Source organism: Monodon monoceros, unplaced genomic scaffold, assembly GCF_005190385.1.
Source record: "Monodon monoceros isolate NGI ecotype Baffin Bay Population unplaced genomic scaffold, NGI_Narwhal_1 Super_Scaffold_5, whole genome shotgun sequence".
Taxonomy (NCBI): domain Eukaryota; kingdom Metazoa; phylum Chordata; class Mammalia; order Artiodactyla; family Monodontidae; genus Monodon; species Monodon monoceros.
This window is the reverse complement of record NW_021703782.1, coordinates 28187679-28215044: the sequence shown is the minus strand read 5'-3', so window position 1 is coordinate 28215044 and position 27366 is coordinate 28187679. Positions and strand designations below refer to the sequence as shown.

Below are 27366 nucleotides of genomic sequence, written 5' to 3'. Positions count from 1 at the left end.
ATGAAGTATGTAGAGAAGGAGGGTCAGCAGTGAGGAGCTTATGATGATTCACCATGTGATGAAAAGAATAGTTCTTACTCTTTAGGAATGTTGTGTGGATTAATTGGGATAATGTACATAAAGTGTTCAGAACAGTGCTTGGCACATAGTAAATGTTCAGTAGCAGTTGTGGTAGGAGTTATTATTGTTTATTCTTATTATAGTTAGTATTACAGATTATTAATTAACAATCGAATATTATTAATAATCTGTACTATTAATATATTTACTCTGGTTACAAGTCTGGGCACAAGGAGGAGGTATTTACAAATGCTTGATTTGTTGGTATTGAGAGTATATTGGAGCAGGCACATACACAGAGATTAATAACTGAAGGTTAGTGTGAGAGGAAGAGACAGCACCTTTGAGTTGATACTGGTTCTGTGGAAGACTATTCTTGACTCTATGCAAGTACGGTGTTGCCTCGCTGCTTCAGGAACATGGCTGTTGTATGAAGAGGGGCTTCTGTGGTGGGTTGTCATGGAATCACAGAGCCAGAAGAAATCTTAGAAACCATTTTAGGTTTTCTGTTTGTTTGGTTTTAATTAAAGCATAATTGACATACAACAGAATGCATGGATCTTAAGTGTTTGGCTTGATGAGCTTTTGATGATTGTATGTACCCTAAACCAGACAGAGAACCTTCCATCACCCCGGTGAGTTCCCTCACACCCCCTTCCAATCAATTCCTCCCCTCCCCCCAGCAGCCACTTTTGTGAGACCATGTTAAGAGGTGAGGAAAAAAGAGGCCCCAGATACTGAGTTCCTTGCCTCAGGTCACAGCTAGCCAGTCTGAGAACAGACTTTGAAGCCTAGGTTTCCTGATCCCCATGTTAGGAACACACGTGTGGCTTCCCAGATGCCATTTCCATTTTTATTGGGAGCCTTAATGGTCTCACATAGCTTGATTGTAGCTAGATTGCCTTAAAGTCCTGCATATTCTCCCAGGCTTTGATTATGAAAAACGGTGCTGATTCACACAACCGGAATGACCTTCATTACCCTGGCTAGTGCCATTCCTGTCCAGAGAGAATTTAACTCACCTTTTCATTTGAACGAAGTGGCTTTTTTGGGTATACCTTTGGCTACCCCAAACTATTCTCTAACCTTTGATTGAATTGATGCACCAGCACAGTACTTGTCATGAGGTGGACAGTTGCAGCCTTTTCAGTTCGATGTTTACCAATAGGCACCTATACTCACTCTCTGTAAGGCAAGGTTATCAATCCAGGGACTTTGGCTAGCGTTCAATGTCAGTAATGATGTTCTTCCTGTCACTTTATCCTGGCAGAAGTTTTTATGGGTCTCCACCCATTTCTCTTACCCTAAACTGTGGTGAAATGTCATCAGTGCTGGAAGCTGTGTTCTATGCCCCAGGCTGGTGGAGGGCAAGGCTTATCTCCATAGCTGTGTGGATCTCCTTGGGCAGTGCTGGCCTTGGATGGGTGAAAGGCACTTCAGAAACGTGGAGAGGAATTATTGTTGCAGTCTGCCCTTATTGGGATGTGCCAGAATTTTCAGGTTTTTCAGTATTCAGTATGAATCTAATAAGCACCTATGGTTAGAATTATAATTTGTAAATTTAAATTAGAGAGGCTTTCCATTCTGTTTGAATAAAGGATGTGTTAACCGGTGGAAAAATAGAGTTTCCTTTGATGTTGGTTTCTTTGGGTAGATAAGTTCTCTTGAGGCCTCTGAGTCAGGTTCTAGGAATTCTTTTTCAGCTCCACCTTTGACAGAATAACTGGCAGTGGTCAGATGGTATGGGCTGGGCTCTGGTCTGTTTCCTTAAAAGGTTGATTCAGTTAAATTTGTATTGAAAGTGGATTGGGGGAAATACTGTATCAAAGTGCCTCTGTATTCCTTAACAGCACAACTTTTGATGGCCTTTGTAGAGAACAGCTAGGTTACTTTTCAGTAAAATGGATTGTATTCTTTTGAAAAGCTTTGTCATTTGGTTCGCATGATACATCACTGAGTCTGTATCTTTTTTTTTTTTTTTTTTTTTGTGGTACATGGGCCTCTCACTGTTGTGGCCTCTCCCGTTGCGGAGCACAGGCTCTGGACGCTCGGGCTCAGCGGCCATGGCTCACGGGCCCAGCCGCTCCGTGGCATGTGGGATCTTCCCGGACCGGGGCTCGAACCCGTGTCCCCTGCATCGGCAGGCGGACTCTCAACAACTGCGCCACCAGGGAAGCCTGAGTCTGTATCTTTTATTGTAGAACATTTCAGAGTGAGATCTTTAACTTGGTTGCACTGTCCCTTCCTTTCTGAGTTGCAAATTGTCCCTGAATTGGAGAAGATTTTCCCCGTAGTGACATTTGAAAGGCACGTTTCTGAGGGCAGGAAATTGCTTTTTATTTTGGTGGGGGGTTGTTTTGTTATTTTGAATCTTGGAGGTTCCCCCTATTTATTCTAAAAGAGGATTTTACTACTTTTACTTAGCTTAGATTGAAAATAGTCGATTCAGCACATTGATAAGTATTTTGACCTGTCATTTTTCACCACTGTGCAGAAACAGACAAGCCAAGAACCAAAATGAACTGCTTTGCTTATAAGCCCATCAGAGCCACTGTCTCCTAGAAGTTGTCTGTGTCTGTGAGAGCTCCTCATCTCCATGGCAAGGGGAATAAACCTGATTTACCAATAAAACGCATCTACTTATTTCGTGTTGTTCCCAGGTATGTTGGCGGTTGTGGTCACATGGAATACCCCTGCCGCTTCCAGAATGCTTCTGCCACCACCCAGGAGATAATTCCTCATCGGGTCTTCGCTCCAGTGTGCCTGAAGGGTGCCTGCCAAGAGACCCTTCTGCCGCTGATCCCTCCTTGCCTCTCAGCAGCACACTCTGTCCTGGGAACACACCCGTTCTCCAGGCTGGATGTACTCCTTGTTCCTGCCAACTTTCCGAGTCTGGGGATGGCCAGGTACGTTGTTCTGTTGTGGCTCTGTGGAAGTTTTTTGACTGCTTCTTGCTTTCCCTGAGCTCTGTCAGGGCAATCGTTTGATTAGGTTGGAAGGGCCATCTCACTGCTGCCTTGAGGGATGGTGTGTGTATACTCCACCGTGCATGAGCCTTTGGGCGTCATGGGCTCAATTCAGTTGTCTTGAGAGTAAACACTCACATTGTTGCTGGGATTGAGAACACACTGTGCCCCCAGAATGGTGTATGCTGGATTGTGGCTAATCAGGGGCTAGTTAGCTCAGGTGGTGAGAGCATGATGCTAACGAGCCCAACGGTCATAGCTCTGGGCAGAGTAACACAACTTGGTTCTAGAGCACAGGCTGCTCGAGTAATCCCGACCAGCTGTCTCATGCATTCTCACCACTGGTCACAAGGGCAACGACTTGAGAGCCCCTGTGTCAGAGAGACTGTGGATGAATCAGTGTAAATCTATCACGGCTGCTAGAAAAACAGCTCAAAGCAGATGGCTCACTGGGGAAGGTTAGGGGGGTCACTTGTCTTGCTACTATTTTTTAATATAATAAATGTATTATTCTTACTGTCATCCCAGTTTAGTTCCTATGAAAAATCAAGACCTGAAAGTTGAACCTTTTCCTATATGTAATTTATGCCTAAAATTCATTCATTAATGCTGTTGTTCATTCAGTAATAGGTAACTGCGTTTCACTCAGTGTTTTACTTGGTTATGTACTCAGGATTTTCTTGGTTCTATTTCTGTTTGAAAATCTTAATCATTAACAGTGAATATGCTCGACTAAGGATGGGAAAAATAAGCTCATCAAAACATGTGACTTTAAGTTTTTCCCTATTAGTCAAGGAAATTCCTGCTGCCAATTAATTTCTATGCTTTTGAACAGCTGTCATTCGTGGTGTTTTCCCTGAAAGCTGCACACATTCTTAGTGAAACCCATGAGTAGAAAAGAACTGACCAGAACATTTGCTTTTGATCTTTACTATATACGTATACTTTTTAAAAGCTGGCTGGTAGTTTTAATCCTTGACGAGGTCTGAGAAGGTCATTTAGACTGACGTGTATCCTATATTCATGAAGATAATGGGAATGTAAAAACTAGGATCATTATATATATTTGGTTATGTGCCTCATATAATTGTCTTGGCTGTCTATATATAGAATTTGTCTTAACAAGGGGTCTTCTTTGGTCCCTTTGAAGAGACTGCTGGACTTAATTTGAGTGGAATTACTGGCAAAGGAAGGGTCGTTCGTTAAATGTGTCTGGTTTGTACACCGTTTTGAGGGACCGTGTTTATTTGGGAGTTTTTAGCACTTTATGAGAGTTGCAGTTTTTCAGGGCATGTTTGCTAACAGTTCCATGTTCTGACCTGAGGGAACCAGAGGCATGGTATTTTTCATACAGAGAAACTTATTTATTTTCTATAGCTCCTTTCTGGTATCAGTCTGCCAAAACCAGAATTTGTTGACCTGTAGGCCAATCTATAAAGCTTTTCTTTTTAAGTTTGTGTGCCCAAGCTGTGTGTTTGCTTCTTTTTGAGATATTTAAATTGATTTAAACATGCCTAAATCTGTTTTTTTAACGTAGTAAGCCTAAGTACCCTACGGCCAAATGGTACTGGCCACAAATGTCAAAAACTGTGATGGTGATAATAACTTAGCAGGAACAAGACTGCTTTTATGCTTAAAAACAGGAGAACCGTACATTTAAAGATTTGTGGTTGGTTGTCAAATACCATTTTTTTCCCTTCTTTTTAGACTGTAGAAATAGTCTGCCCTGGCCTAGATGTTTTCCTGGGCTTAGTTACCTCTCCCTGTATTTGAACAGTGGAGGGGGGATTGTGGTATCTTCCACTGCCAGTTAGGGGTACGGAGGCACTGTTTTTCCTAACTCTGACCTAAATTGATTCCACTTGCTTGGCTTGACTCTCTCGGGATCCCCACACCTTGAGCCACATGCAACTGAATGAGGTTTATGACTCAGCTGGCTCCTGGGGCCCTGTTGCCTTATTTATGGTCAAATCTTTGCTTGGGGCTCTATAAAGCAAACTGACACAAAAATGACAGTCTTGTAGGTCAATTCTGTACCCTAAAGAGGAGTAGAGAAACCCCAAGCCTAGTAGGAGCCACTCAAGAAGACGTCTAAGAGAAAAACAAATACCGTATGCTAACACATATGTATGGAATCTTAAAAAAAAAAAAAATGGTACTGATGAACCTAGTGGCAGGGCAGGAATAAAGACGTAGACATAGAGAATGGACTTGAGGACACGGGCTGGGGAGGGGAAAGCTGGGGCGAAGTGAGAGTAGTGTCGACACATATACACTACCGAATGTAAAATAGTTAGCTAGTGGGAAGCAGCCGCATAGCACAGGGAGATCAGCTCGGTGCTCTGCGACCACCTAGAGCGGTGGGATAGGGAGGGTGGGAGGGAGGCTCAAGAGGGAGGGGATATGGGGACATGTGTATGCATACGGCTGATTCACTTTTGTGTACAACAGAAACTAACACAGTACTGTGAAGCAGTTATACTCCAATAAAGATCTATTAAAAAAAAAAAGACATCTGCTCTGAAATTTGCCATTGTCCTATTAGTTGTAATGCACTGGAGATCAAAGGATTCCTTGGTAAATTAAATGCTTCTTTCCTGAGTCCACATTTTATAAACATGTATGTAAGATCATAAATTCCATACCTCTGGATTTCTTTAGTGACTAGGTCTTAATCATAACGAATAACATTTTACATAAACTTAGTATTCTTTTTTAGTAGATGACATTAAGCAGATCCACATGAACTAAAATGGGTGAATTATTAATAAAAGTTTTAAAAACTTTGGGGATAATATCCATAATGATTTCACTGTATTTTACATATTACATATCATAGTTCACATGAATAACCTTAAAACTCTCTGCTCTGAGTCTGTTTTTGAGCCTGATTCTGATATTTCAGTAAAGCAAGAAAAAACATTTGTACAATTTGAATGTATGATAATGACAAATCAACTTATAACAAAGTAAATAATAAAACAACAACTGTTTAGGATTTGGAGTGTTTTTCACTCGAAATAGCAGTAAGTAGAACATTTATCAATACTGCACTTCATGATTTTTGTCACCTTTTAATATACTAGGAACTGTTACTTATCAACCCCTCCAGGGGAGAGATACTTTCATTCTATTCTGATTTTAAGAAAAATGACTAGTTTGCCTCTAAGGCACTATTCACAGTTCCACTCCCATCCTTTTCTCATTTTGTAAATGTGGGCTTTCTGTTTTTGTTTCATGTTACTTTTGCCTTCTATAAAGGCTGAATCTGCCATATGAGGAGCTGTGGAGTGTACATTTCTTGGATTGAGTAACATGTTATCTAAACAAAGATAAGAATGCATTTTAAATGAGTCTCTAATGTATAGAACAACTCTCTTCATGTTGGTGTAATTAGCATTCTGTCAGTTTCATTGTGTCCTCTTATTTTCTCAAATGTCTCAGCCAGGCATTGACTAGTAAGCCTAATTTCCTAGGTATTGCGAAATTCATGAAAGGAGTTCGTCATCCTCCTTACACTCTTTGTTATAATAATAATAATGTTAATGGAATAATATCCTGGAATCAGATTTATGACAGTTGTCTCAAAATTAACACCTCAGTCTTACCTCTGTGTACGTTTGTAATAAGTGCTTTGCTCCACCATTTGTCTTTCAGCGGTTCACAATTACATGTCACGGGGTGTAATTAGGTTGGCAGAACTACCTTGCTGACATCGAAATACGTTCTTGTTTTTTTTCCTCCTCTATTTGAATTGGAAGAATCTTCTGCAAATCATTTCAGAGTGGTTTTATGTATAGAGCATTGAATAAAAAAGCCATGTCCTCTATGAATGTGCTTCCCCCCTCTACCATTCACGTGTAGTTTCACCCTAGTCCTTCTTGGAAAACTGGGGACAAAAAAAAAAAAAAAGGTAGCAGTGTGGTTGATGATAGGTGACCAATTCTGCTTTGATCTTTTTCCCTCTGGTTCTGTACCAGATTGTCTCGTTCATCAGTTCATTTGTTTGTTTATTTATTTATTTATTCCTTCTTAAAGTTCTATTAAGCGCATACTGTGTGCCAGGTAGGATTTAAGATGCTGAGTCTACAAGGGTGAACAAGGTTGATGAAATCTCTGTCATTACGGAACTTACATTCCAGTCAGGGGAGAAAATAGTATACATGAAAACAAACAACTAAGATGTGTGCTATGAAGAAAATATAGCCACATTAAGTGACAGAGCAACCGGGGACCAGTAGCATCGTTAGGGTGAAGAGGCAAAGGCTTCTTTAAAGAGTGACTTTTGCAGTGAGACTGAAGAACAGGAAGGAGCCAGTCTTGTGGTAATCTGGTGGGAAAGCAACTCAGGCTGAGGGAAGTTCAAGTCCAAAGGCCCCACGGGAACCGTTGTAATGGGCTGGAGGGGCAGAAAGAAGGCCAGCATGACTAGAGGGCAATGAGCTTTTAGAATGGCTTTCCTTAGACTCATTTTGGGCACCAGGAAATGCCATGGTCCTGCAGGGCTTGGGTCACCTGAGCCACCCATACACCCATTTGAGGAAAGTGAGGGAGAGCCACTAAGACAGGGCAGAGGTTGAGCAGAGATTGATGGTTCCACGCAGTCCTGTGTATATGGAGAGAGTTGTCAGAGACGTCAAATCGTTTCTCGGCTTTCTGGGGACCAGTGGTGCCATAGCATCTTGTGATTGACTGACTGGAGCCTGACTTGGCTTAGCATCTACTGTGCTTGAGCAGAATTCTCCATTGAGGGGGCATCAGAGCACTTGGCACCCAGACTGGCAACTCTCCCCAGTGGCTGCTGGTTGATTCCTTGCAAGTTTTTTTTTTTAACACAACAGGTCACAGAGGGAGGCATTATTTATATGTTTGCTCAGCCTAATTTTTAAGGTTTTTAAAGACTGAACAAAAATAGGACTGATAAAGAACATAGAGAAATAATTATCAATTACTGAAATATGTTCAGTGCACTTCACAGTGGAGCAAAACTATAAAGCTCCCAATTACACATGACTTGTTCTTAAAAGATTGGATTGTGTAATAAAAGGCTTCTGAATGCTTGTAAGAGTTGCTGACTGTTGCATGCCCAATTTTCTTAAGTGCCTCAATTTGCGAATAAGTGGTGTGCACATACATGCCCAAGAATGAATGTAAGGAGCTCTCCTTCCACCTCCTCCTCCTGGGGTTAGACAGGGTATTGCCCCGTTTATTCTTATCTCCCAGCCAGTGTGTAATAGAATAAGCAAAACATAACATGCTGGTACAAAGGGCCTGTTGTTTTCAGCCTTCTAATTGTGCTCCTTTCTGTTGGGGAAGGAAGCGGTCGTAAATTTTTGTCATTATCTTAAGTAGCAAGGTTTCACAGTTTTGGGAATTTTTCTTTACTTGTTCTTTGTTAGCTTCTACTTGAAGTTTTGGCTCCCCTAAACCAAAAACTGCTATACATTTCGACAATCCTCTTGTAAATTTCAGGGGCTGTGACCCCTTGATTTCAAGGCAGGATGCAACCATAGGGATTCTTTCCTTGGGGAAACTGATTTTGAGCCAGAAATTAGTGTACCTTTCGGTTCAGCAAGGTTGCCAGCTCCTCTGCTCTCTCTGATATGCTGTGGATTTTGGGGTCTATGTATGGGTTTAAGTTCTTTGTTATTGTTGCTGTTTGTTTCCCAGACTTTAATAAATTCTTCTTTCTGCATGGATTGTTTTAAAAAGTATTTTGAAGGAGCACTTCTTTCCCTGTTTTCCTCTATAACTCTTTTCTGTTTTTACAAACAGGTGGGTGTGAATGATAGAAAGCAGCTCATACCTTCTTTTTTTCCTGTAAAATTTTAATCCTTTGTTTACTGGCACCCCTGCCATTGCTGGAGCAATGAGCAAATAGGATGCGTTGTGAGTAGCAAGGTCCACAGGTCCACACGAGGGGCCTCAGGCCCCCTCAGATGCTTCCCCTTTGTTGCTTTCTTTGTGTTTATTTCTCCACTCTGCTTTCTATTTCTATTTTTCTTCTTAAGAAAATTACCTGACTTTATTTTCCTCCTATCTTATAGAGAAGGGCTTTCCCCCTCTAATGTGTTCTGGTTCTTTCATTTTTCTCTCTTGAAATAGAAACAGGTATTCATAAGGCGATGTTCTTCTGGGACTCTGGAAGCCCTTGACTGTGATTATTTGGTTAGTTTTGACAATATCAGTCTGTAGTGATTGAGACAGGAGTGAAGAGGTTTGCATATGCTACATTCTTTACAGCGCAGGTACAGGAGAATATATGATGTCCCCAAGTCACTTAGAGCTGGGAAGTCAGAGACAGAAGTAAAAGGGCCTCATCCTGGGATGGCTGTCAGAGCCTGGGGTTCAGACTTAGGCAAGACTTATCTGTAACCCTCTCTGGGGTATATATATTTGCTTCAAGGTCCCCCTGTAGAATCATAGTGTCATGGAGTCTAGTTGAAGATCAGTGTTCACTATGGGCTCGCTTTGAGGCAACCATAGAATCTGGGTACCGGGCAAATTCCTGGATCACATGAGTATGTTGGGGCCAGATTCTCTGTATAGAGGAACAGCAGGCAGAGTGAACTCACAGCTTTTGGCTTAGCCAGAATCTTCTTCTTGCCGTCAAACAGCTGCGCTGCTTGTCAGATCCCGAAGTAGCATTTTATCACCGTTTTACTACGATTCCTCACCCTCTGAAAGATTACGCTTAAGTGTTTTGTCTTCTTTGAACTGTTCTCCACACACATAGACTGAACAGTCCTACCTTCAGAGGACACTGCTGGGGCCATTCTTCAAGAGAAGTTGTCAGGCCTTTGAAAGGCCTTCCTGAAGCAATCACCCATCTACCTACATTTGTAATCTTCTCTCTCTATTGATGTCATCATAGGCCCCTAATCTTTTCCAGCCCTCGAGCCTGAGATGGCCAGTTGGCCCTACTTTTCCATCTTTCCATTGCAAAGAAAAGCCTTGTATTTTTTTCTCCTCTCAGTTATTTCTCTACAGAAGCACCATTACTGAATAGAACATACATTCCTTGGGTGAAAAAGTACCATGGAATTGAATGTGCAAAGTTGTCTGAGTTGGAATATTACCAATCTTGTGCGTTCTCACTCCTTGAAGCACTTCACAGAGTGAGCAAATGCTCCTGGCTTCTGGACTGTGTTGTGTGTGCATGTGGCCATGGAGCAGTGTATGTATTTCTCTTAGGGCTAGACTCCTTTTAGGGAAAACACCAACTCCGGAAACAGTTCTCAAGCAAGGCACAATCTATGAATAGCTCTGCTCAAGGGAACATTGCCTCTGTTGTATGATAGCCATTGTGCATCTGGAACCCACCACCGTCTGAGCCCCAGAAGCCTGTTTGCATAAAGTGGGTAAGAGATTGCCTTGTCACTTTACCCACCCCTAGAATGTAATTGGAAGAATATCCCAGCTACTTTTCTTAAAAAGAAGCATTAACTTTAAAAGGCCAAAGATGTGAGGAAACACTCCTGTAAAAGTGTGTTACTTTTTAAAAAATTGATTAACTTGTGGGATTTGTGGGTACACTGAAAAGGTCCACTCTGATTTAACCCCAGAGTGGAGCTTGAAGAAGCTTGAAATAGAAATATTATATTTCTTGGTTAACTAACCATGCTGTTTATCGAGGTGCCTCCTCAGAGAGTCTAGACATTGTTCTGGAAAGACAGAATGCCAAATCTGCCCTTTGTGTTCCCAGTCAGCTTGCTGAAAATTATCACGTCCCCTTTTCACCATTAAAATGGAAATCTTGGAATTCCATTTCATGAGAGTGTGAATGATACTCGGGCTCCCCAGCCAAAACTTAGGTTGGCCAAGGAAGTCAGGGTGCTCTTGTGAGCCTGGAGACTCACCACAAGGCCTCTGTTCCTTAGAGGCCCGCTTGCTGAGAGATGCGGACTATGGTCGGCGGATCCTAGTTTTTGAGTTAGTCTCCCCTAAGAGGAGACCCCGAGAACCTGCTCTGAGAATGAGTCAGCTGCAGTTTCCAGCTTTTATCATACATGTGCAATTCGGCAGTTGGCGAGGATGGATGGGCAAAGCCAAGGATTCGTTCAGTAGACTCATATCAATGGACAGGTATGATGAATGCTGATGATTCTCTGGCTCCAAGGAAATATGAAATCTTTAGCCTAAATCAGGGTTTTCTACCTAGGTTCCAAGAAGACTAGTCTTGTGGAATGTTTATAATGTGGGAAAAGGAACTGTGGGTTAGTTAGTTAACCCACAAAGTTAAAAGGGAGCCTTTACTGGAGGGCTTCTAAGAAAGCCTTTAATATCCTTATTATCCTGATTTAATATCCTGTCATATATGTGCCTCTCAAAGACAGGGCCATAATATGCAGGATTCCCCCAAATCTTATGCCCAGGGATCCCCCTTTACCATGCTCACTTTCCTCTATAACTCTTTTCTGTTTTTACAAACAGGTGGGTGTGAATCATAGAAAGCAGCTCCTACCTTCTTTTTTTCCTGTAAAATTTTAATCCTTTGTTGTGGCTGCTGGGCCGTTGTGGTCTCAAGAAAACCACCTCCTCAAAATACACTTTAGGAAGTGATTCTTGGGGAAGAAATATCTTGGAGCCCATTGTATAGCTGGCTGCGGAATCCAGCTTTCATGCTGTCGGTAGCAGTTGCGGACTTGCCATGTGTCAGGCACTGCTCAAAGGCCTTGCTTTACAGCAGTGAAGAAGATGGGGTCACCATTTAGTGCAGGAGGTCCCACACTTTTCTGACTATATATCAATTTTTGAACAATCACCCCTTCCACATATTTATATTTATTTATTAGTTGTATACATTTATTACGGTGTTAATATATTAGGTATATTATAAAATACACACAAAAATGGAAACTTAAAAGTTTCCATAAGAAGAAAACAATTATGAAAGGAAGTTCTAACATTTCTCCCTGCACATCATTGGGTTGGCTAGTGCCCTAGGGTCTCTGCAGCTACCTGGGCCCCACCACGGAGACTCTGATTCAGTGGGTTTGAGGTGCTGTCTTGGCATCTGGTATGTTAACACTTCTGCCCAGGTGATTCTGCTGCAGGTGTTATTTTGTGGGGACTGTGAGGGTGTCTCTGGACAGGTAAGTGTCTTTTGGTTAGTTTTCACAGACTCTACACCCTGCCGTCTTCTCTCAGGTGAGCATGTTAGACTGAGGAAAGAGGATGGTGGGGAAGCTCCTTGGTGATGCTATCTGCTTGTCTGTTATTCATAAGGAATGTGTTCCCCAGGAGCTGGGCCCAGTGACAGGCCAGAATCCCTGGCAAGTCACTGGGCCTCCCTGGCCCAGTTTTCTTCTCTGGAAAAGTAAGGGGCTGATTTAGAATCGCCTGCAGAGTGTCTTAGAGCCTTAACATTCTTTGATTTGATTAGGTTTGAGTTTTATTTTGAACACGAGTGGGGGTGACTCAGTTTCATTCAGTGATTTACACACAGGTATATTTTCTTTTTTTTTTTTTCTTGCGGTACGCGGGCCTCTCACTGTTGTGGCCTCTCCCGTTGCGGAGCACAGGCGCTGGACGCGCAGGCTCAGCGGCCATGGCTCACGGGCTCAGCCTCTCTGTGGCACGTGGGATCCTCCCAGACCGGGGCACGAACCCGCGTCCCCTGCATCGGCAGGCGGACTCTCAACCACTGCGCCACCAGGGAAGCCCTATTTTCTTTTTGATGTAAGGGCTAGTTAGATCACAAGCCTGCGATTTCCTTGTACTTGGGCACCTGGGCAGCAGTAGGCATTTAATTGTTAGGCCTGCAAGCAGGAGGTTCAGAAGGGGCCTCTCTTACCCCTACTCAATTGCAAAATAAACAGATCTCAAGGTCAGGGGCCCCTTCCTTTCATAATAGCCCCCTCTGCTCTGTGCACCATCAATGCAAAACAGCATTTCCAAATACTACATCAGGAGTATGCTGCGTGGAAAAAGGCCTTCTTCCTTCAGCCTGGCAAATTACCACTCAGACCCCCTCCCCACATCTCCTCAAAGTTAGCAGCTAATTTGTCAGTCCCCCCTGTCCCCCGCCCTACTTGTTTTTAGCCTCCAGATATCTCCATTTGCAAGGCAATAAGTTGCACATACATATGTTTGAACAGTTGTCAGGCTTCTCTGCTGCTCAAACTGTGCTTTGGTTTAAAACAAACAACAGCAGACAACCCCGGGTGGGGGATGGATGAAGACGTTTCAGTTTAACCTGCAGGTGGTGTTGTTTTGACCTTGACAGTCAGCTTTAAACGACCTGTCAAGCACCTTTGTGTGCTTCTGGGCACACCCACCTGGAAGATATTATATCCCCTACGCTTTATGTGCCCCAGCAGGCAGGCACCAGGCCCCTGGATTTTGTTTTCATCGATGGAGGGTTAATGCATGCATGGCAGGACTTTACTGAGAGGGGCCCAGCTACAAATGCTGTTTTCATTTAATTCTGATTTCTCTTCTCCCTTGGCCTAACCCTCCCCGCCCCTAGGCTCTCCCTGCTACCCCCTCCAGTCTCCCTCCACCCCCAGTCAGCCTTCCCTGCTCTTTCACTCCCTCTGCTTGGCTTCAAACCATTTCTTCCTGTCTTTGATATCTCCTAGCAGAGCTGCAAGCAATCAGGAGATTATGGACCCCAGAGCTCAGCAAGGCACAATGCCTGGTAGGGGGCTCAGGCCCCGGTCCCCAGGCCACCACAGGAAATGGGACCCAGAAAATCTGCCAGCCTCCAGACCCTCCACCCTGGCCCCTGTGCCTGTTCTGGTAACCAGATCCCCGGGGTTGGGGGATGAGATACTTCCTCAGCTTAAGTGGCGTCTCGGGGAACAGACCTCTTCGGGAATAATTCTGACCTTTCCTATGTGGTCCAGGGTCATCTCTGTTTGAATTTTGTCTTTTTAAACTTTGAGCTTTTCTCCTGCCTTCTGAGACCATACAAGCTGGTGTCTGGAAGTTGGGGTGAGGAGAGTGAATGGACAGATGAAGGAAACCCCTTGGATTCAGCCTCATGCCTACAAATGCTTGGATAGTTTCAAGTTATTTGAGGATACAGATGATGGCTCTTTATTCCAGGAACGCCTCTTCTTTGACTTCCATGTGTAAGGCCCAAAGTTGTTGAAGGTAATCTGTACTATATTTCTAAAGGTAGAGGTGAGAGAGAGGGTGCTTGTTCTCAAGAACAAATGAATGTCCATCTTATTATTCTGTAATACTCCCTCCAACATCTGAAGGGAAATAGGCCCAGATCTAGATATTTACCTTTCTGATGTTGCCACCACCAACCATGTGTTCTTGCATTCAGTGGGCTCCCAGAGGTGCCTGGAGGAGAGAGTCTCTGCTGGTCCTCTAGACACCTCCCTGAGATCTGACTGAGGATCTGAGAGGAAGATCAGTGCTAGTCAACACATCCCCCTCAGCTCTCACGAACCCTCCCAAGCCATGGCTGGACATCACACTGTCTCCCTCCAGGGGACGCAAGCCACTTACTCTTCATAACCCCTGCCCTAGGGGCACCTCTGTGTAGGGATCTTATTATTTAACTTTTGGCACAAGTCCTTCCCTGGGATTTCCTGGTTGGAATGAAGAGTAGAAGAGGAGGCTGCGAAGTGTGTGGTGTGAGGGTAACTGGACTATGTTTCCAATCACCAGGGGGACCTGGTCTCAGAGAATGTAAGAGAAGCAGAAATATGGGTGAGAAATGGCATTCACATGTGTGCCCCTGCCCTTTTTTTTGGCCCAAGCTAGTTGAGCTGTGTTTCTGACATTTACAACCCAGGGCCCTGACTAATTTACAAGGGCTACTTCTTTTTTGCCTGTACACACAAAAGCATCATTAGTCCTTAGGATTAAAAAAAGAAGTCAGTGGCTTTGAGCAACTCTGGATCCTTTCCCCTCCAGCCTTCATTCTTTAATGGTGATACCACCTGACTCTTTATAGGTTGTAGAGTGTCTCCATATACATATATGTTTGTGAGGATCAAATGAGAGAATACACACACACACACACACACACACACACACACACACACACCCCATATATAACATATATATACATTCTCTCATTTGATCCTCCCAAACAAGCTCTCAGCCTGCTTCCATGGCCTGGCTGTCACAGGCTCCCCACAGCTTCCCTCAAGACCAGCCCTGTTGTGGCAGCTCTCCCCAGTGTGTCTGAGATCTGGAATCCCTGTTACTGAGTAAGGCCTCTCTGCCTAGCCCCTCCCATGATTCTCCTACTTTCTGCTCAGCCGAGAAGTTTATCTTGTGGCGTGATGAGTCCCAGCAGGTGCTGACAGCTGGGATCAGGGCCTAGGCTTCTGTGACTCTCAGCCTCTGAAGCATAGGGCAAGTGGAGCCTAATGATGGTTGTGTGCCTGAGCTGAGCGGTAGAAACCTGCAGGCCCACGCCTGGGTTGTGAGCTAAGGAAGGGTGAGCCCCAGGCAACCAAGTGCACCTACTGTCTTCTCATTTCATTTATTTCTCCTCGGTTAGCCTGTAGGACTGCCGTGATGTTACTTCACGCTTCTTCAGAGCCCGTGCTCGTCCGTCCGACCCTCAGGACACCACGTGAGACGGTGGAGAGTCCTGATTTTGCAGTCAGAAGACCAGGTGGCAATGCAACTGTGCTGTTGACTGCTGTGAAACCTAGCCCAGTTACTCGTTTGTGAAAGCACTACTCACCTCCAGGAATTCTTGGCACATTAGATAAGATCATATGTAAAACGTCCTCGGCATTGGTCCCTTTGTTTCAGTAGGCTTGGAGAAATTTGGTAGTTTTCTGGGTCAGAAAACACCTATGATTCATTGCTTATGAGTGTGAATCACAAACTTTCAGGTCCCTACCAACCCAGAGTGTCCAAGATTCTCTGAAAGAATAGCTGCAGCGAGAAGAAAACAATAGGTGTGATAAGTAACCATGGTAGTATGAAGACATGGACGGTTTGTTTCAAAGAGTTATTGAGTCCAGATTACTTAGATTGTACAAATGGAATTTCTTAATTCACTGACGGAGCATTTTAGAGTAGCACCTATATTCTTGTCAGGTCTTCCTTTAGGGATGTAGCTTGAACTTTAGTAGTTTAAACGTACATATTAACTTTTCTTCCCCTCAAAAGAAAGTTGAAGAGGGCAGCAGAATAAAACCACTGGGCATTTCTGGTTTAGGTCGAATGCATGTCTTAGTTCCTTTTCCATATCCAATGACAAATTAAAAGAAATCCTGATCTTCCTGGGATTTGGGATCCCACCTGGACTCGACTGAACTGTCCAAGCTCCTCTGGGACTTTGGGTCCACCAGTTGGACAGTGACTTCTTTTCCCCTCACTTTTGGGTCAGAGATTGAGCCCTGTCCACTCCTGAAGCAGCTGTCTCTGATCTGTCTCTGGTTTGTTCTTGGTATCAGAGGCATTATCTGACCTGTGCTTGAAAGGACTACATGATGGAAACTTCCGAAAGAACCCAGTGTTGCCACATCTGCTGCTCCCAAATGGAGCGAGAGAGGCTCAGAGTCAGAAATAAGGCCAGGATGGAGGGGGCAAGCAGCAGCAGGGTGGGGTGACTCGCACTGCTCTCCTTTGAATACCAGTCCCACTCTACAGCCTTTCCAAGGTCCCTCTCCCAGAAGCACACACAGCATTTTGTAAATAGTACTGCCTGTGTTGGTTGAGATAATCCTGTAGCCCAGAATGGCTCAAGACGCTTTTGCAAAGGAATCAATCTAAAAAGGCATTTGAATAGTAAGTTTCTTTAGTAAAATTGTTTTCTACATTTGTTCCCCACCTCTGTTTCCATCTACCCCATTCCTCTCATTCCTTATATACTTTTAGTAGCTTTTTGTATAACCTTCTGTGTCTGGTTAAAAAACAAAATTCAACTGAGTAAATTTGAAGATCCCTATAAATTGGGTTTATTCAGTGATTCATGAATCGGACAGCAAGCAGAAATGTGCTCTGGGAGGCTGTACAAAATGGAAGATTTTTAAAGGCAGAAAGTGGGTGAACAAGGAAGTCAAAAACAAAAGAAAGGGTTGTTTCAGGCAAAGTCACCTTCCTTTGGAGGAAAGGTGCATCTGTCATGCAGACTACCTCACTGATTTTGATTAGGAAATTCCAGACTGATTGGTTGAAAATTCTGCTCCTGGGAGAGGCTGAAACTGCAGTTGTGCTAGGTATTAGGTTTTGGTTTGCTGATGTGGGGCTTAAGCACAAGTGACTTCATTTTGGACTGGTTGTTTCTTTTTTTAAGGAGTCTCTTCATGCAGATGCAATAATAAATAGCCAATAAAACTATACAGATTATTATCCCTTCTCCTTTTTCTTATACAAAAGAGGGCAGAGCACACACCCCGCTTATACTGTGCTTTTATCGCTTCACATTATATCCTGGATTTCTTTCTATTATTAGGCCTTAGAGAGTTTTCTCATTCTCTTTTTATTTAACTGCATGGTATTCTATTCTATGGATGTTCTCAGTTCATTCTTCCAGATTAGGGATCTTTGACTATTTTACTGTTGTAAACAATGCTGCATGGAACTCTTGGTGCATTTTAGAGTCGATAAATTGCACAAAGATTCTGTTATTCTGCTGATGTACCTGCCATCTTGTGGGAAGTAGGGATGTGCCTGCATCTGATTTATCCCCCACCAGTGCTATAACTGTAGGTGGAAACACATGAAATTTCTGTTCTGGGAAATTTCCAACGCAATGGAATATCAGCACCTTTGTGTGGCTCACTAAGACTTGGAGGAACCTCCATGCAGTAAAGTAGGGATGGAAGTAAGATTAATAAACCTAAAGTATCATTGTGAAGCTCTTGCTTATATAGGCCCAAGTCCTCATCTAATAAACCAAGTGGAAGCCATGATGATCCCCTTTTCACTAGTTTTGTAATGACCTTGTTCTTCAGATTTCATTAATTTCATCAACCGTAAAACTGTGTTCATTCTATTCTCAGTAACTTTGGAAGTTTAAAGAACCTTTTTTTTTTTAAAAAAATGAACCCATCTATTTGCTATTTTTAAATAGCATTAAGAAGTACCATTTATTTTTCTGGTAAAGAGAACTGGATACTATTTACACAATTTGAGCTGTTGGTTATATTTATTTGGGTTGCGCCCTGGTGTTGAGTGAGCAGTACTAGCTGGTGTAGGGACCTGTAGCTGGGCTTCTAAGAGCAGAGCGTTTACTCCAGAGGTAAGCCAGCAAGAGGCTGCACTCAGCTCACACCAAAAGGCCAGCAACCAGTCTTATAAAATAATGCCTTTGTGTAGGTTTCAAGTCAGAAAATTTGAAGGAGGAAAAGGGAAAATAGTCTTTAACCACAGTGAGAAGAAAATGAAGGAGAAGGCTAATGCTATCTTTTTTTTAAATAGGAGGATGTTGAGGAGACAGATTTTTAATGGTTTTAATCTTCAGACTTAGGCAGAAGGCCAAGCATGATCTGAATACAGAAAACATAGAATGAAATGCCAGAAAGGGAAGTGGAAAGCAGTGAGTTACGGAAACAACCAAATGTGTCCGAATTTCCAGGCTCTTCAAGGAATTGGTTGAATTGTGGCAGTGTTGCTGAAACAGTTTTTAAAGCTCAGTTGAATATCCATATGCCACATAATTCTAGAGCATATCACTCAAAACTCAATTTTAAATAGTTGGCAGGGCCTAGCCTGCTACTCCATTATGGTTTCATGTTGGCCAGAATAATCTAATTTTTTTCCGTAACATCAATGGGAGGAAAGCAATGGACATGATTTATTTCAGCCTTAATAAGGCATGACATGAAAGAACAAATTTGGAAAATGTTTTACCAGCATGGCAATTTTTTTTTTTTAAATCTCTAAAGGGCAACCACTTTAGTGGATACAAAATTAATATAAGCTATAGGCCTTTGCACTATATGTAAACACACACCACAAGCATTCAGCCTATTGACCTCCCTGGTAGTTATTTCCTATAGACACACACACAGAATATAGTGATCCCCACACTGGCTTGGCAGGACAGTCATCACTTAGGGGGAACAGACAAAGAGAACTGTTACAGAAGGGCTCAGAGGCTCAGAGAGCGCAGTAATTGGAGCTGCTGGTCATTTGTGTCACCTCTGCCACCTGGCAGGACCCTGGACCCCTTTAGGGATGTGGTGATCTTGTTAGAAGCTAAAGCAGGAACCGGAGGCTCATTTTTCTTAGACTTTGAAATGGATGCCTCATCTGATGGGAAATAGACTTGTGCTTGTCTGGTCTCTAAGGCCAAGGGAAATGACGCTTCATAAAAAGAAAATCGTGAGGCAGTTCTTTCTTATAGCTAACCCTTGCTCCTCTTGCTGCAATAGCATATCTTCCCTTACAGCCTAACTCCAGCAGCAGAAGAGCTGGTCACCCCGTTCTGAATAAGGGGTGCTTTATTGCTTATTTGCTTTGCTACTTAACCTTCCGCCTTTTGCTTTTCTAGGCTAGATAGTCCCAACAGTTTTGAGTTCCTTTTTATGGTTTCCAGTTTCCTTTCCTTTAATCATTTCAGTGGCTTTCTTCTGGATCACTTCCTAGTTCTCATCATTACTCAGAAGTTGAAAAGTCCAAAACCAGGCACAGGAAGCTGCAAAGGTGTCTCCACGGTGAAAATAGGATCCATTTATGGAGCTCTTAACTCGAGGCCCAGCATTGTGCTGAGGACATTTCATGCGTTATCCTGTTTAAGCCTTACAGCCTCTACAGGGTAGAGGCTATTATTACTGGCATTTTGTAGATGAAGAAACTGAGAAAAGAGTAGTTCTCTGTCTTTCCCATCACCCAAGTGACAGCCGAAATTCAACCCCAGTCTCTGACTGTGGAGCCTGCAGTCTAAACCACTTCTCCCTGGTGCCATGATTTCATTCACCGATCCCAGAATCTTATATTTAACTCTAACAACTTCGCTGAGCAGCTGACTTGCTTTCCATTGATATCATTATAGCTCCCTTTCACTACTTTATTAACAGCACGATCAGTCATTCCTTACTTCAGACTGGTGGGCATGCGTTCCTGGAAATTCATTTTATTTAACCACTTTTCCAAGTCCTTTGATTCTCTCTGCATTCTAATTCAGCCCTTCAACAGGCTGTTAACTCCTCTAAGCTTGATTCCCTGGAGGATCTAATGAGGTCTCTTAACTGGTGCGCCCCTTGGGGAGTCTTGGGTGTCCAGTGCCCTCCCTGATGTCATTCCCCACACTTACCCTGGCCCTCCCCTGGGTTTCCATAGCAGACTGAATGGAAAGAGGTGTAGAGTGAGCAACAATGTTGGCTGTCCAGTGGCAGTGAATTTTTAAGTACTATCTATTTGGAGGATCCACCAGAATTTCACAATAACTTCAGAACGAGGAAATCCAACTAGGATTTTGTTTCAAGGCCAGGGCTACTGTATACTCATTGCTCTTACTGAGAATGCGGGGCGCTGCCGAGATGCCAGTTTGTGGAAGTCATGTCTTCGGAATGAAAAAACACTGTCTATGAAAAATATTCACCTGACGCTGAATTGTGTCACAACCAGCATGCTACACAGTACCGGGCATGTAGATGACATTCAGTTACTATTTATAAAGTGAAGGAAAGAAGGCATATAGGAGTAGCAGTGGTGATGAAAGTAATTTTAGTTTCTGCCAAAGCTGGTGTGATTTCCCCAGTGTATGGACATCAGTTTCAACAGGGGAAAGTAAGACAGGAATCACCATTACAGTAATACTTGAAATTAAAATTAAAGTGAAAAGTATTCTCTCATAACACATTTTTTTAGGAATAACAACAAACAACAACAAAATCAATGTTCCAGAATCTCCTCAAGCCCCTAAAAAGAGGATCTCAAGAGTCTCTGGTCTTTGGCATTTCTTTCCATCTCCCCTTTTCTGGTTTCTTTCCCAAAGATGTTAAAATCAGCCAAGGATGGTCTCCTGCGAATCGCTTGCAATTATACTCATCATTACAAGTGTAGCTTGCTGTCTACTATATTTCAGAACTCAGAGGCACTTGGAAACACTGCTGGGAATAGTTCCTAACTTACAGGTGGAGACAGAAAATAAACAATTTCTACCTCTACGATTATGCTCTTCCAATCATTTGTCAAACTCAGCTCAAAACAAGATCTTGAGTACAGAATATTTTTTCTGGTTGCTGCATAGCTCAGTTAATCTGTAAACCACGGGAGTGTTATTGAGTGCATTTGCAGAAGGGTGGAACCAGGAGCTCGAGACCCAGCAAGAAAATGGTTCCTTATTTACAGTACAAGGGAATGAAACCCCTGAGGCTTGAATTCCACGTCTCCTCCAGGGAATTACGGGTGCATTCCTTTACCTTGATGGAGGAAAAGAATTAAATAGAGAAAACAACCATTCTTTTACATCTCTTTTTCCTCTTTCAGTTTTGCTCTCCAGTTTTTATAATACCGTTCTCAAGTCTTGAAAATACAACTGCTTCCCTTTTGGTAAGCTTTTTTTTTTTTTTCCCTTTTCCATTTGGCAACAGCATTTTCCTGTGTTTTCAATGGCACCAAAATTAACATGGCTGTTTTTATTTAACAGGAACAACTTCAAGTTTTATATTACACGCCCAGCCAAAGAATCTTTGATTTTGCCCTGGTGTTTCCCAAGATGTTAGCATGGCTTTGAAAACAGGGCTGTTTAACTGCTGTTGCAAAGACAGCAGGGGGAGCATGGCAGATCGGGGAGGGAGGAGTGAGAGAATGGAGGAGATGAGGGAAATTGGCCTCCCCCAAATCACTATTTTTAAAGTTCGCTTGCCTACTGAATAGCTCAATTTACAAATCCTACTGGACACCGTTTGACCTTCTCCACTTTTCTTTCCTGTTGAAAGCGTGATGGGTGCGTTGGTGGGAGACAAACCATTTGTTCTATAGTTTTTTCCATGTGCGTGCTTCCTTATGAACACCAGACCCTCTACTCCCCTCAATAGGGGATACCCACATTGTCAAAGCCATCCTGCGGGAGGTATCCAAGCCCAGATTTCTTAGGAGATGGGATCTCAGATCCCAATGAGAAACACTCCAGGAAACACACATCTTTATTTGTTAAACAAATAGTCTTATGTGAACCTTGGCTAGGACACTCACTTATTTTAAATAAGTGAAGTAAACATTAATGTGCAGGGGATAGTCTTCTTATGTAGACTGTAACTTTGAAGCCCAGTTTTAAGGTTTTAAGTTGGAACACGCAGTGCTCTTCTTTCCTTGGCTTGGGTTCTAGAGAATGTTGTTTCCTCATTTAGTAATTGGAGAGTTAATGGGCTTCTTTGTGATGCTACTATAGAAGAGAGACTGTATTTTATTTGATTCTGGGACTGTAATTAAAGTGGCGCCCATCGGCATGGTTGAAGTTAAGATTGCTTCAGCTTTTCCAATATAAACTCATATTCGGGGCTTTATAACCAGCTATAAAAATTTGCTTCTCGCTACAGACCTGGCATATTCAGTGTCAGCCTAGGAGTAACCTTTATTTTTTAAAAAAAAGTCTTTTTAAAAAGATAATTAAAAATTCAGTTTAACTGTTTATTACTGTTAAGTTGCAAGGATGTAAGGAAATAAAAATAGCTTCCTTTTTTTTGTTGTTGTTTAAGCAGAAACTTGTGACCTATTTTTAAAATGTGGACAGAGTTGTTACATATTTTTTATGTCTTCAAAGAAAAAAACAGCAAAATCTCTGTGAAAGATATTTTAAAAAGGTATTGTTTCAGTTTTCCTTACAGTGACAAGCAGGGCGTTCTTGTTCTCCCAAGACATGAGCCTCCCATAGGACTACTGGCAAAGCTGTTTTGTCAGTGGGCTCCAAGTTCGTTGTTACAAAACTCCTGGCCAGCCTCATCCTGGCAGATGGAAATATGGCCAGCCCTTCCGGTTATGAGGCCATGGCTACTCACTTATTCCACTCAACCCTAACCTTCCGGGCTCTGTATGTTGGGACACAGTGAATAGCCCAGGTACAAAGCCAGGTTAGAGACCCACTTGGGGGCCTGGGGAGCCTTCTCTCAGTCCTTGCTCTGCGTCCCACAAGGGTGGGGAAGGGGAGGAAGGAGTGTGCCTCTCCAGGAGTCTCTTTTCAATTTAGAGGTATTTGTTGTAGCAAGTGGCTTTAGGTGCGGCCATTTTTGTACATGCTGAGAGATGGATGTGGCACAGTTTTTCCAGGTGATTCAAAAGTTCTCTAAATAGAACCACCTTTAAGTCATCAGGCTAAGCAGGTTTACTTTTAACCATTCTTTTTCTAGCAACCGGGGCCTTGACTGATGCCATGTGATGATAATGATGGTAGTGGTGGTTGTGATGGGGGAAGAAGAAAAGGTAGTATTGGTCATGGTGATGGTGCTGATAATGTTACTAGTGGAGGTGGTGATGGCCATGGCAGTAGTCAATGGCAATAGCAGCAGTGGCAATGGGGGAAGTAACAGTGGTGATGGGTAGAGATGGTGGTGGTGGCAGCGCTGGGGGCTACAGACTTCTGCCTACAGAAGCCATTCTTCATCTTTGCAGATGCATTGGCTTAGGGAACCTGCTTGTTGTCCCTTTGCTACACACAGTATGCCCAGTGGAGCTAACAACTGGCTTTTGGTAGATCTTGCCTTCCACTGAACAGTGAGGTTTGTTTGTGGGTGAGATGGGTACATGCCCTTTTTCAGAGGCAGGTCTCCATTTTAGAGTCAGAGAACAGCCTATCTTCTTTTTTTTTTTTTTTTTTGCGGTACGCGGGCCTCTCACTGTTGTGGCCTCTCCCGTTGCGGAGCACAGGCTCCGGACGCGCAGGCTCAGTGGCCATGGCTCACGGGCCTAGCCGCTCCGCGGCATGTGGGATCTTCCCGGACCGGGGCACGAACCCATGTCCCCTGCATCGGCAGGCAGACTCTCAATCACTGCGCCACCAGGGAAGCCCCAGCCTATCTTCTTTCATGGTTTCCAGTTTAGGATCAAGGAACATGGTGACCTGAAGCTCTGGAATCAGAGCCATTAGTAGAGAGTGGGACATATCTAGTAATTCTACCAAAATTGGATTGCTACTGTGTCTCAGGAACCATGCCCTGTGTTTTACCTACATGATTATCTATAAATCCTTTCAACAACTCTGTAAAGTAGGCCTTTATTATTTTGGTTTTACAGATTTAGGAAAGTGAGGCTTGGCTCATAGGTAGCAAAATTAGGATTTGAAAACCATGGTCTGTGTGACCCCAAACCCTTTACTTCTTCCTGCATTGCAGCCACCAGAGAACTATTTCAGCCCTCATAGAGCATTCTAGAATGTCTGTTGTCTTTACTTAGGGAAGGGTATGAGAAGAAATTCATAAGAGAATATTCTGTATTTGGTTTTCTTCTCTAACTTAGCATGAGGGCAAAGAATGTCTTTTCTTCCTACATATTTCCTTACACTCATAGTGTACTCAAATGACCCTTTTAAAATTCATATGGGAACTGTTTGGAGGCTCTTCCCGCATGTTTTCAGGACTGGATCTGTGGTGTGATCTTTTCCTGACCTGGCTGGTCTTTGGCCAAATAGGACATTGAGCAAGCCAGAAACCAGGCCCCAACAGAAAAAAGCAAATAGAGATAAATATTTATCATCATCCCAGTGGGATCCCTAGGTTTTCAGGATCAAAGGCCTACTTTGTGTGTATCTGTTCGTGAGCCTTGGATAAGTATACAGAAGCAGGCGACTGGCAGTGTAGTGAAGGCCCTGTGGTACCCAGGGTCTTTAACCCTCAAACTAATTCCCTAGTGACACTGGGGGGAAAAAAGCAAAACAAAAAACAGAATCCAATTTATAAAAATAAAAATTTAAATTGCATTCCCTAGGCACAGAATAAGAAAAAGATGGAGAAACAGAGTAGGAACAAAAAGAAAAGAAAAAAGATGAGAAGTGAAAAAGAAAGGACCAGAGACAGATAGCAAGAAAATGAGGGATGAAGAGCAGCAGTTCTAGAGTTGGTGCAGGGAAATATTTCTATAGGAAGCATGGCGGCAGATGCTAAAATAGATGTTTATTCTTCCTATTCTGTGAGTTGTCTTCTCAATTTCTTTTCTTTCTTTTTAAATATTTTATTTATTTGGCTGTGCCAGGTCTTAGCTGTGGCACACAGCATCTTCATTGCCCTGTGTAGGATCTTTATTGTGGCATGCAGGATCTTTAGTTGTGGCATGTGGGGTCTTTAGTTGCAGCATGTGGGATCTTTAGTTGTGGCATGCGAACTCTTAGTTGTGGCATGTGGGATCTAGTTACCTGACCAGGGATCGAACCCTGGACCCCTGCATTGGGAGTGTGGAGTCTTAGCCATTGGACCACCAGGGAAGTCCCTGTCTTCTCAATTTCTTGACAATGTCCTTTGAAGCACAAAAGTTTTTATTTTCAATAAAGTCCAGTTTATCTATTTTTTCCTTTGGTTGCTTGTGCTTCTGGTGTCATATCTAAGAATCCATTGCCTGATCCAAGGTCATGAAGATTTATACCTATGTGTTCTTCTAAGAATTTTATAGTTTTAGCTCTTTCATTTAGGTCTTTAATCTATTTTGAGTTGATTTTTGTTTATGGTATGAGAACTTCATCCTTTTGCTTGAGGATATCTACTTGTCCCAGGTTTTTATTCCTTAATTCAACAAATATGTATGACATACACATTGTGTGCCAGGCATTGTATTGGATGCCAGGGATAGAACTGTCAACAAAATAGTGGTATCAGAGTGGTTTCAGAACCTGGGGACAAAAAAAGCAATTCAAGAAATTTGGGAGGTAAGGTAGACTTTTAGAGGATCTATCTAGACTTTTGAGCAGAGTTTTTTTAAAAAATATAATACAAGGAAACATGCATTAGAATTACCTGGATTGCTTGTTAAGAAAGCAAACAGACTGATTTTATATACACACACACATATATATGTATATGTAGATATATATAAAGAGTTTATATATATATCTACATATGCATATATATATATAAAACTCTTATATAACTCAAGTGTAAGAATCACTGCTTTATATATTGAAAGCTAGCTAGGCCTGGATATTATTTCCTTTTAGATTATTATGAAATATCTGAATATCATTGATTTATATTTTTCAACATGAAAAAAGTCAGCCTTTTCTGTGGCCTTATTTTGAGATCCAAAGAAGTGAGGCCATTGTCAAACCACATACCAGACTGCAGTTGTGGAAGTCATTCTTCCAAAAGCCTATTGACGAAGAAATATTTTAGATGGGAAACATGATATATCTCTGGAAAGAGAAGTAAGAAACTATTCCCCCCATTCCTAAATTGGATGCACTTCACCAAACAGGCCATACCCATGATGCCAGGGCACTGGGCAGAATTTCCCTAAGCAGCTGGCTGCAGCTGCTCTTCCTACCAAAATTGTTCTCTCTTCCATAAAAACACCCACAAAACATCTGTGTGAATACCCTTTACTCGCCCTGGCCACTTGGCAGGTGCTGACTGGCCCCAGGGAGAATCTGTTCTCCTCTTGCACCTAGATTTCCTTTGCTGTTCATTCCCTGAATGGAGAAGGAACAAAATGCCTTGATGCTAGCTCTCCCTTGGCTTTGGGGGCATTTGGTGGTTTGGATACTATCTGACTTCATGACTGCAGGTGGCACAGGGGAGCTCTGTAAAAGGGAAACACAATGACGCATTCACAGGCATCCCTTTACATTGTCTGCGCAATCTCAAGTGTTCATGTGTGTGAAAGAGCAGTGTTAGGAAAATGATGGCATGAGCTGCATCGAGTTTTTGACTTTTAAAATGGTAAGTGAACTACTTCCAACATATGAACTGACTGAGCATAAGACTGCTTTTGTACATTTTCTAAGGAACGGAAGGGGAAAAGGTGATGATAAGTAAAAACGTTATGTTGAGTCCTAGAAGAAAACATGAATGAATTCCTTTTTTAACCAGAAAGTGGAAAAAAAATCCTGGTTTCAAAATTCAGAACCAATAAAACAAAAGACTATAAATTAGACATGAAAACAAAATATGTTTGCACGTAAAGAAAAAAGCAAAGCAAATGATTCCTTGAGAAAAAATATCTGGAGTTTATGCCACAAATAAATAATGAGCTTCTAAAAACAGAATAAGAAAAAAAAACCCACAGCCATATAGAAAAATGAGCTAGAGATATAAACAAAGAGTTCACAGAAAACAAATGCAAGTATCTGAAACCTATAAAAAGATGCCCAACTTTGCTCATCATAGGAGAAATGCAAATTAAAACTGCACTGAGTTGTCATTTCTTACCTATCAGACTGGCAAAGATACAAGAATTTGACAACATACTCTGTTGGTGGAGCACAGGGAAACAGGCTGTCTAATTTGCTGATAGAAATACAAACCGGTTTAACTTCCATAGA

At 42.5% G+C, this 27366-nt stretch overlaps 1 protein-coding gene across 8 annotated transcripts in view; it reads left to right on the top strand.

Annotated features, from left to right (window-relative positions):
• The window catches only part of AOPEP (aminopeptidase O (putative)), a 357857-nt gene that overhangs the window by 90075 nt on the left and 240416 nt on the right, over window positions 1-27366 (top strand). For all 8 annotated transcript variants that reach the window (XM_029202684.1, XM_029202679.1, XM_029202680.1 and 5 more), the window contains one exon: window positions 2721-2966. In XM_029202684.1, the coding sequence (XP_029058517.1) occupies window positions 2721-2966 (246 nt within the window). The remainder of the gene's footprint in view (window positions 1-2720; window positions 2967-27366) is intronic.